The 11,937-nt window shown below is 32.3% G+C and overlaps 1 protein-coding gene across 1 annotated transcript; it reads right to left on the minus strand.

Moving 5' to 3' along the window:
* Positions 1–430: 430 nt before the first annotated feature.
* Positions 431–9,649, minus strand: LOC108910344 (protein-associating with the carboxyl-terminal domain of ezrin). The gene is made up of 5 exons (XM_018714917.1): positions 9,301–9,649; positions 8,567–9,020; positions 4,381–4,710; positions 2,230–2,411; positions 431–1,272 (listed from the first exon to the last, which is right to left on the minus strand). The coding sequence occupies exons 1-5, from the start codon at positions 9,493–9,495 to the stop codon at positions 499–501; spliced, it is 1,935 nt and encodes a 644-aa protein (XP_018570433.1). The 5' UTR covers positions 9,496–9,649; the 3' UTR covers positions 431–498.
* Between the last annotated feature and the right edge of the window lie 2,288 nt (positions 9,650–11,937).

Here is an 11,937-nt window from a genome sequence, read left to right on the forward strand (position 1 = left end):
AGACTTTAAATAAAAATAACTTTTTAATTTTCACTTTTGAGGGCCTGTAACTTGTTTACGAAGGCCCATATGAAAAAAAATTATATGAAGAACTGATATTATTTTGACATCTATTTGTACCCGACTCTTTTGTATCAAGTACCGGGACACCCTGTATATATTCGTTATGTTTTGCAGTAACACTTCTTGTTTTTAAATGCAAGTCGGATAGTTCAAACTGAGCCTATTAATATAAAAAATGAAAAAACAAAATATTTGATTTAATTTCAGTATTTCCTCAAGTGTACAAAAATTAAAACAAAACACTTTAGTTCTGCTTGTAACTACAATTACAAGGTAATAAGACGTCTATTAAAAGTGGTCACGATTTATTTGAATTAATAATAAAAATAAATCACATATAACAAATTTACAATAAATATTGATAAAAAGCAAAGAAATAATATTATCTAAGATATTTATACAATATTGTACAAAATAAAGCTTTAATAAAAAAAATCATTCCCAATCTCCATCACCCCAACCCTCCTCATGAATGTCATTATCATTCAATGTGAGCTTACTGCTAAATTCTTTATCAATACTGAAAATAATGTCACTGTCACTTTCATTTATTAAAAACTTATTGGTTGCATTTATTACAGGTTCCATGTCTTGGAAAAAGTCGAAGTCATCGTTTTCGTTCCTGTTTAATTGGTTTTTTATATCGAGTTCCCCGATATCGGGTATTGTTCTTTTTGATTTCTCTACACTTTGTTGGGACACAGTACTGTCAGTCTCAATAACCTCATTCAATATATTTTGATTTAAATTCTCTGGCACATATTCAGTTGAATGAGTATTATCTTCTATTGTATTTAAAAGATTATTTGAACTGGGATTATTTTCATTGATGTCCCAATCTTCCCAATTATCTAAATCTTCATCAATTGACTGTTCAACTTCTTCTGTGGAGGTTTCACCTTCTTCTCCATCTGGTCTTGATCTCTCTGGCAATGTTATTACATTATTTGGTTCTATGGCTAAACTATTTACACTTATCTGATTTTGTAATACTTCAGGTGTAGGTGCAGGTTGTTCAATTTCTCGTGGTTTTGACACTACTTTTAACAATCTTTTACTGGAATGGGTAATTGGTCTGCCATCATTAAATAATTTGGCTCGTTTGCCACCAATTACTGTTGCAGCTCCTAGTACTGGCACCAAGTCTGCTAATGTCCTTAGTGTGACAGCAACTAGATGGTCATTAGTGTCTTTGATTCCCACAAGCAGCTAAAATTTCAACAAAAAAAGCAAATTTTTAGCATTTTTGTACAACTAATTATTATAATTTGGTGTTGCATTGTTGTACTTTTTAACAATGAAAAGAAAACTTAACTTTTAATAAAAAAAACAGTTAAATATAGATTATTAAAGCCACAATGTTTCACTATATCACTTTGAAGGTGACATATCTGCCATACCATGGCAGAACTGTGTAATAAATAAAAGTATATTAAAATAACTGACATTAAAAAATAACTGCTTACCAAAAAAAAAACCTTTTCAAAATGTCAATCTAAATATTTTATAGGTGCTTCTCAAGATATTAGTATACATATCTTTTTATGTACTATTGACATAATTTTTGAACAGGTATATGGCTTACATTGTTTGTTTTTTTATTACACGGTTTTGTCATAGCACTGTAGATATGTCATTCCATAGATCAATAAAACCAGGATATGGGTTGATCTATTAAAAATTAAGTGCAATGAAACTGATATAAGGTGTGTACCATTCCATCATCAAAGTACAAACTGTACAACATTTAGTCTTTTGAATTCGAGTGGGAAATATCTTTTAAGAGGCTTCGTGTTTAAACAACGATAAACAAAATTATGACTTGTGGAAATACAGATCATAAATGATTACAAGCCACATGATCAGTAAATTTGTTTTCTTACTCGTGGACTTTTTTAATAGAAGATTAACATCAATCAAATCTACAATGTTCTGAGAAACTGAGAGATCTGGATAATAGAGAGATGCCCAAGTTTTATTCTGTACTGAATTCATAAATTCTATTATCTCAGAAACAGTTACCAGTTGCAACACCAGGCATAAAAAAAGTTCAAATATATATTTTCATTCTGTATCTTCTATCGCAAAGAAATATACATTATTATTGTTCAATATTTCATAAAAACGTATTGAAAAAATACTAAAACATTTTTGGAAGATACTTACCTCTGGCAAAATGCATGTCTGCAATTCTTCTTTAGAAAATATATGCATAAAACTCAAAAAGTGTGTCAACAGAAGCAGTCTAATTTGTGCATCACGGACACTAATAATTTCTAATAGTTTTGGTGAAACATATTTTTTAAAAGTATCTTCTGAAAATAATAGCTCTGAATGTGCTTCTTGATCTGAAAATAAGCAGAGAAAAAATATACTTTTTAAAAAAACAGATACATTAAGATTTACACAACTTTGACCTATCACTGTTTATACAGTTTACAACCAATTTATTTATTCACCTATTAACTTGTAAACTCAATTGGCATTAGTAATGGGCTAATTCGAATTAAAAATAACTTGATAATTTGATTAATCAAGTAACCTAAAGCCCACAGCAGCAGACGCTGAATACTTTACAGCATTATTGAATATGTTGAAAGTATTGAAAATACATTCTTACAGAAAAACGACAACTGAGCCGAACTACTATTTTTCGCTGGTTGACTTATGTGACTAAAGAAAATCAATACATACAACTGTAAATAGTCGTATATATTTTTTTCATGTATTTAATTCCGAATGACATCTAATTCGATATCTTTAATTAACATTATTTATAGAATTTAAGTTAGAAACTAGTTTAAATTAGTAGAATATAAAGTTGTAGTTTTCAAATATTCTAATTTCTTAAGGCCACTCTAGAATTTTGAAAAAAATTATATTTGGATGAATAGTTTAAACAAAGTTTTATTATGTGAAGAATATAAGAAAAATGTTTTAGGCAGGAGAAATATCGGGAACTCTCAGTTCATTGCAGAAATGCTTATTGTAACTCGTGAGAATGCGCGGGACACTTAGCTATTATATAGGCCAGATTGAGTCAGATCAAGCTGAAAAGAAGAATATGAAGAAAATATTAACATAGAAGGCCAACTATATGGCGCATGCAGGCATCTCCGATTGAAGGTATATATAACAAATTTCTTGTGCTGAATGGAAACAAAAACTTTAAAAGTGTTTCTCAAGAAACCACAATTTTTTAACTGGCCAGAAACATAACTCAAAAATTTTCAATGAATCGACTAACGAAATTTTCGACAGTGCTTCACAAAAACAAAATTCAGGGAACATCATAAGGGTTTTTTGATTGATTCACATTTTTCATTGTTGTTAACAATTTAATGACAAATTTTTAGTCTTTTTTCAATACTTATTTTAATGTTTACTAAATCAAGAATTATTATTTTTTAATTTCCTTATAATGTTCCCTAGCTTTTAGTATATATCAGAAATTTTTTTATTTTGTGCATGTTTGTGTACATGTGTGTTGTGTATGTTTTACCATAATTTATAAAGATAATTTAATAAACCGATTACTGACATAAAAATTCACAACATATTAGTTTATAACACAGTTAAATAAAAGGTTTTGAATTATAAGTTGCACTTCAATGAAATTTCGTATTTAACAATCATCAAATTAAATTTATATGTTACTTTTATTTTGGATCATAGGTACACTGCTGCACAGTTTCTCTAAAATTGTTTTGCTATTTTGCCTTGAATTGCTAACCAATTTTTTTATTAACGATCTTTTTTTTATTTAAAACCACATCGAATTTGAAATTTATTTCTTTATTTAACTACATATATGAATAACCGATATGAAATTAAAAAAAATGTCGATTATCAAATCTTAAAAACGGTGAAAGATAGAAACAATCTAAAATCATCGTGTAATAAGTAAGATCATATACCAAAATTGTACATTGTAAAATAAAAAAGTGTTTTTCACTTTTTTTTATATTTGAGGAACTAATTGAGATATGTATATTATATCTGAAAAAGTTTCAGTAAAATGTTTACTAATTTGAGCCAGTTATATCTAATAGTTTACGATATTTTTGTAAGTTCCCTTAAAATAGTCCTAATTTGGTTCCTATTCTATTTGAAGCAGGTGAATGAGTCATATACTAACAATATACAAAATCAAGCAAAGTGGGTTAAATCGCAACATGAAACTAGAATTTGTTATTCAATTTAATCCATTGTCGATGATAAACACGTTCTGCATCCCTGCTCCTCAAATAAATTTTAGCTTCATTCTTGATTCTCGGATCTGATTCATCTCCTGCAAATATATATTGATATACTTACCGGGGTGTGGAGTCAATAAAAAAGGCAAGAGGAACTCTTGAGCGGTTATGTTTAATAAAACCATTCTAGATAGAAGCAGGCTACTAAGTTGACTTGCTACAACGACCTCATTGAAGCTTTTTAATTTATCTTTAAGACTTCGGAAAAACAATGTTTTCTCCTCATCCGATTTTAAGGGCAATTCTATCAGAAACGAGTGGATAGTAATAAATTCATGATTAAAGAAGTCATGTTCTAATATCGAACTTAACTTTGGTCTTTGGGAAATATTCGAGTTTTGCAGCTCTTTATGGCAATACTCACAAAATGATGATAAGTTTGGAATGTCGTCTAAAAAAAATCCCAAATTAAAATTAATATGCATCACTTTAATAAAATCTATAGGCTTTTTTCGCGAGTGAAATCGTATGTTGTAGTATGTGTAGTATGTGAATTAAGAGATTTAAACTACCATATAACAACTAAGATCAAAAGAGATACAATAGTAACTACAAGTTAGATATTCACCAATATTCAGTTAGCAAAAAAAGCCTTATATTTAAGTATGTACATTTTATAAAACAATTACTATTTTTAATTTAGTTTAAAATTTCTTTATTTCCAGAATGACGAAATATCCAATTCCCTAAGTAAAAAAAATAATTTACCACTGTTAAATAATTACAAACAATACTTTCAATATCTTGTTAATTATAAAATCTCGTATTCTTTGCTGAAGGGGAGCCTTTCGTATAAAGTTTTAATACAGGATGCTTCATTAAAAAGATGCAGAGTATTAAGCTTAAAATATTTTTATTTTTTTTTAAATAATTTAAAAACTAATTAGTGAAGTAATTTCAAATTAGGGGCATGTATTTTTATGTACATTGTCCAAAATCTGAGACCTTTTCCTAAAATTTAGGTGTTCCAGTGGCGGAGACACAGATTATCTCAAGCATATTTTTCTAAATAAAATAGTACGTCACTGCTTTACGGTAACAATCATGATATTTTTGGATTCGTCTTTCAATTTTCTACAAATTACTACTCTTATGTTTTTCAAAAAAACCTAATTTTCGAGTAACACTTAAAAAACAATCTGAAAACACTTTTAATTAAATGACATGACAAACACTATCGTTCAGTTATTTAATTGAATAAATAACATATTAGTCATCATTTTAATGATTCTATTTGAGTAAATGCTTAGAAATACCTCCATTTCCACGAACACAGGCCCGACATCTTTTTAGTAACGAAAATGTAAGTTGTTCGAAATTTATTGTTGCTTGAATCTGATGTAAAGCATTATTTATTTTTTCTTTTAACTGCTCAGGTTTATTAATTTGTTCACTGTATACCTGCCATTTAACAGCACCGCACAGAAAGAAATCCAGTGGGTTGAGACACAGTGATCTTGCAGGCCAATGTCAGGTCCATTTCTGCCTATCCATCTTTGCCCAAAATGATAATTTAACCATTTAACTATATTTCGGCTAATATGCGGTAGTGCACCATCGTGTTGGTACCACATGAGTTCTCTTGTTGCTAGCAAAATGTCATCTAAAATGGTATATTCTACGTGATTTTCTAGTAGAGTTAGGTTCTTGTTCAAACGTTGTAGCCATGCTTGCATAAATAGCGAGCTGTTAAAAATGCCACTCCATATATTAATAGAAAAGCCGTGTTGAAATGAGTGAGTCCTTGTTGCACAAGGATTTTCTAATGATCAAATATGCTCATTATAAGGATTGTAGATGCCATTCCTTGTAAAAAGCGATTCGTCCAACCAGAATATGACATTAGGAAAACCTATATTTTGAATATTCATTTCTAACAGCCATTCACAAAAAACTGGCCGTTGCATCTTGTAACAGAGATTGAACTTTCAGCACTGCTAATCTCTCTCACTTCTTCAACTGCATGCCTTCCACCAGCACCTCCAGCACCAGAACGTTGGGCAATTCTGCATTGCCAAAGTCTTAGAAATGAGCACGTAAAAACTTTTAATGTAGGATGACGTTTATTGGGAAACCTACATTGATACTCCCGGCAAGCCGCTAAAGCGTTTCCATTATAAAATCCGTAGATAAAAATAATATTGTCGTACTCTTTGTATAAATAATAATAATAAAGTTTCTAACTGATATTTTAAAAACAATTAAGGTAATAATAATGAAATTATCGACAGAATATCAAAGTTGCTATCGCGGCCTACTATATAAATTTAAACTGCACTTTATTCAAATATCGAAGTGTGTTTTCAGTTCGTTTTTTAAGAAAATCAGGCTTTTTTCGAAAAACATAACAGAGTAGTAATTTGTAGAAAACTGAAAGACAAATCCGAAAATATCATGTAAAGCAGTGGCGTACTATTTTATTTAGAAAAATATGCAACCAATACCCTGTATCTCCGCCACTGAAGCATCTAAATTTTAGGAAAAGGCCTGAAATATTGAATGTTTACATAAATACACGTGCCCAATTTCAAATTATTTCTTTTACTAATTTTTAAATTATTTAAACAAACTATATATTTCTTTTAAGGTTAACACCCTGCATCTTTTTAATGAAGCGTCCTAGATAAAAACTATATACAAAACACTCCCCTTAAAATTCACCAAAGAAAGATGCTTCATTTATGGTCACTGTTTGTGAATCACCCTGTATATTATGTGATATTACTATTTGCAATATGCATCATAACACAAAAAGATTTTGAACAAAATTTGTAAAAAATGAAATTAAAATAGCAGTTGAAAGATCAAAAAAGGGTTACACATTTTTACATAATTTATAAGATACATATGGGTGTTTCCAATTTTCAAAAAAATTTAATTTTTCTTAGTTATAATATTATGAAGTTTGAAAAAATTGAATGTTGTTAGTATCAAATTAAAATTTAGAGGCAAACAAAATTTAATTTTGAGTAACACAAAAAAACCTAATCAATTGTGAAAAATAGATACCTATGCCTATATTCAAAACACAGACATCCAGAATGATTGAAGTGTTTGGAGATCGCAGCCTGTGCGATTTTTATGATTTTTATATGCTAAAGACGGTGTTAGAAACAGGCTGCGTTCCCCAAACACCTCAATCACTCTGGATCTCTCAGTATTAAGTAGGTATGTCAAAAAAATTTAAAGGGGTTATTTTTTGAATAATTTTAATCAAAAAAGGTTATATAAACACGAGTCCACAAACCAATAATTTTCGATAGTGTTGAAATTTAAAAAATTTCAACTTTTCTAAAATATGAAGATATTTTAGAATATAAAATGATGAAACTTAAGCTATTGATTTATCTAATTAAATTTTATAATCCACACTAAAAACCCTAGAAACTCCACGTGACTGATCTGCTCGTTTTGCTAAAAAGGTCATACGATTGATTTCCTAAATGTTAATATTTTAAATACAATGTAATGAAATGTCTGAGAAACTAACTGCTGCAATTTTCTTTCAAGCAAAATTTCACACTACTTTTTCGTCTTCTTACTATGATTAGTTTGTATTTAAAATTATATTTCTTTGACCTTTTTGATAGACGAGTAGTTCGAGTGAATTCTATTTTGTGAAGTGTTTGGGCAATGTTAATGGAAATTAAAAAAAAAGAGTCGAAAATGGTTTGTTTTCCGAGTACAATGAAAGATATCCTTGTTCTTGGAGACATCACAAAATGTTACAGGTAGTGATCGAATTTTGAAAATATTCAGTGGTGTCAAATATTTCGGGTTTTTCTGAAAGCTACTCCCAGTGTCTTCGCCACTGCAGCACATATTTATATCTGAATTCAGTGGATTATTGAAAAGTCATGAGCCTATGTTTCATTATTCTGCGTCAAACATCCTCGGACAACTCAGAAAAGGAGATCTTTTTTTTAATTCAAGACCTTGTATCTCAAAAGCTATTGATTTATATGTGTACATCTTTTTAGAAAAAAAACTCTGGAAGAATGAACTCTTAAAGTAAGATTAACATCCTCTATATTTTGTACATTTATAGTGCGACCAACTAAAAAACATCTCTAAATTTATTTTTTTACGATTCAAATATTTTTTTTATAAACAGTGGCCTGCTTGTGACTTTCATTCATAATCCAGTGTGATTTTTTTTATCTCATTAAAATAATTTTAAAAAAATATACCATACAATATAATTACTTGTAGGATTCTAGTAAATAACAGTTGCAATTATTACATACCACTATTGCCCTTTGATTTTAATACTTCACAGGCAAGTACTCCAAAGGCATATACATCAATAAAATCTTTCTGCTTATTAATATTTAGAAGAAGTTTATCTTCATTAGTATCAATAGCTTTATCATATCTATTTGTTCTAGATTTATTTAAATAATCTTGGTCGAGATCTTTATATTTACAAAGGTATTCCATTCCACCCAATTTCCAACTGCCACTTTTGGTAACATAAATAGAAGCAACACATATATTATTATGCGATGATGACGTTTTTTCATGTAAAAAATGTAAAGCTTTAAGTATTGAATGCAACCCTATACATATTTGTAATGTATTAAGGGTAGGAAGAATATGAGCCAGTGGAGTTACTTCTTCTACTGCCAAATAATATTTTGAATTCTTTTGCCAAGAAGAAACATATTTTATAATGCATGGATGACGATATATCATCAAAATCTAAAAAAAAACATTATGTAGAACTATTCTTATTTCAGTATTTAGATGAAGTGTAAATTAAATGGGTATGTCTTTTGTCTCATATTTATGAGATAAATTTTACAGTTATTTTAATATCGATCAAATGTAAAAATGGAAAATAAAAATATATCTACGAAATAGTAAAGTTCCACCCTATTATGTATTTACACCACAAATACATTTTTGGCACATATTAGTATAAAATGCACTTCAATTTGTTCAAATTTATTTATAAGCACTAGTTATCTAATTGCCTTACTTTACTATTTTTTTCTAGAGGTGTTTGCACAGCCCATAGAGAACCGTCAATAAATAATTCACCAATAAATACAGATAAATTGGTTACGATTTCAGAATTCAAAATACATGCTGAATGTTGTGTCCAAAAATCAGATACTTCGACAGCTTTTTCTTCTATTTCAATTCCAGGCAACTGCGACTGATCGTTGCCCATATTTATTTATTTATTTGAATTCAAAGCATGAAATGCTATGAAAATTACGTTCACCTTTTTTTTACTCAAATAACATGTATCAACATCAAATTCATCAACTTAATCAGAGAATCAGAGATAACCTCACTTCCTGATTTTTATGAACAAAAATTTTGACATTAACGTCCATCCATAACGTCAATCCATAGAAAATAAAGTGTCAATCAGGACGTCAATCATCATATGGTATACCATAGACGTAACATATTTAGAATTAGAAAGAAGATAGAACGCATTCACAAAGGAACACTAGCCTTGTTCAACGTGCCTACATTTTCAGTCTGTACTATGCGCCATGCGGCACTAGTAGCTTATAAAGTCACAAAATCGTTGCAGATAGTGTGGTGTGAAAGAAAGTAGTAGAAAAGAAAGTGTGATAGTTTAAATTTTAATATATAGTGCAAACCACGCTAGGAGTATTTTATTAGGTAGTAACGACCACTGTATGTTAATACAATGTAGATTAACCAGTTTTTACGGAAAAATATCGACTTATCTGTTATCGTTGTTTAAGCTATAAATAAAGATACCTTTACAGAAAGACAGAAGAGTCGTATCTGGTACGTATTTTTATTTTACAACTTTTGAGTTTGACTGATTATCTAATTAAATCACAGTTAACAGAATATTTCTTAATAATTCCAGATAATAAATTAGCATAAGATTTCCATCAAATTTGGGTGTTTTTACCATTATAATTTTTGGTACAAACTTGCAGTGTTAAATATTAATTTGCAGTTTCCGTTTATATTGAATGCAAAAGAGCAAATACGTCGAAAATAGTTTTAAGCAGAGAACGCATTAGGTGGTCGCGGTCTGTTTTCTTTCTTCGCCGGCTTGTCTAGCCCCCCCCTTGGGGGTAGTCGTCGTGAGGAGTGGATTTTTGGAAATAGTTTCTAGCTAAGGAATGCTCGGTGAGGCGTAGGATTTGGAGTTCGGTAGAGTGGTTAGAGCGGAAAGCAAACTGTTCGTCAGGAATGACTCGCACTTCTTCGGAGTGGGTTTTTAGGCGGGAATGGATTATTTTTTCTACCACTTTACTCAATGCCGGGAGTAGGCTGATGGGCCGGTAGTTGGAAGGGAAGGTATGGTCTTTGGTTTAGGGATGAGGATTGTGTTTGCTGTTTTCCAGCGTGTAGGGAAGTGTTTGAGTCTGAGTGTAGCGTTTGTTATGTTTAGTAGGGCCATGAGGCCCTTGTGTGGTAGTCGTTTTAACGTAATGTTGTGTATTTGGACAGGTCCAGAGGCTTTTCTGTTTTTTAGGTGTCTTAATATTTGCCTGAGTTCGTCTGGTGTGGCTGGTTGTATAATGTCATTGTCGGGCTCTTTGTTGACACGTCGGGCCGCGCGCTCAGCCGCCTCTTCGAAATTCCTGTTCTCGTCCGGCAGCTGGGGTAGTCTACACTGCAATTCTAGGCTGTCGACGAAAGCCTCGGCCTTTTCCTGGTTCGTGTAAACCACCCCCCCCGCTGCCGTGGATTGGTGGGAGTTTGGGTCTGGCAGGCAGTGGCAGGGCCCTCTGCGTTTTCCAGAGGCTGTTGTCTTGTGGGTCCAGCGACTCCAAGTGCCTACACCAGCTTTCCTGGGCCAGCCCACTCAGGGCCGTCTTCACCCGTCTGTTTAGTATGTTTAGGTCGTGTTTGTGTTGGGGGAGTCGAGTTCATGTAGCAAGCCGTTTAAGGTGTCGTTTGTCGCGTATGAGTTGTTTAATGTCGTCGGGAAGCACGCCCCTGGGGCTTGTCAGTCGGGACACAATTGTCTCTATCGTAGTTAGTTTAGTGCGTTTTTAATGCCTGTCTCTAATGTCAAGATTGCTGCCTCCAGGTCAATGGGGGGTTTCAATGACGGGGAGCGAGGTGCTTCTTTGTATTTCTGCTCGAAAGCGCCCCCAGTCAATGAACGTCCTCGTGAAGATGCCCTTATATTCGATTCTCCGCCTCAAATCCAGCGTAACTGGATTGTGGCCGGTAGACCCCTCGTGCTCGGTGGATATTTGGGCAGTCAGCGGAATAGATTTTATGATAGTTATGTCAAGTAAGTGGGGAGGCCGATGGGTTCGTAAAAAGTCGGTTCTGTCGGTCCGAGTATAGATGTCATTGTCACGCATGTCAACGTAGTCCAGCAGGGCCCAACCTGCTGCGGTCGTGGTTCCACTGTGTCACGCCGGGGACTTCAAGTTAAAATCCGTGATAGCGATAGTCTGGGGCCAGGAAAGGATAATGTCAACGTCTGTGTCAAGTATGGAGCGTTGGGGCGGGTGGTAACAGGACACCACTATGCTGTAGCGATCTCACCGCTATCGCCACGGCCTCGATATTTTGAGTTTGGAGACGCTGCAGCGGATAGTGGCCGATGCACTTCTTTACTATGAGTGCAACACCACCCCCGTTACGGTTTCTGTCA

This window comes from Anoplophora glabripennis, unplaced genomic scaffold, assembly GCF_000390285.2.
Source record: "Anoplophora glabripennis isolate ALB-LARVAE unplaced genomic scaffold, Agla_2.0 scaffold495, whole genome shotgun sequence".
NCBI classification, from domain to species: domain Eukaryota; kingdom Metazoa; phylum Arthropoda; class Insecta; order Coleoptera; family Cerambycidae; genus Anoplophora; species Anoplophora glabripennis.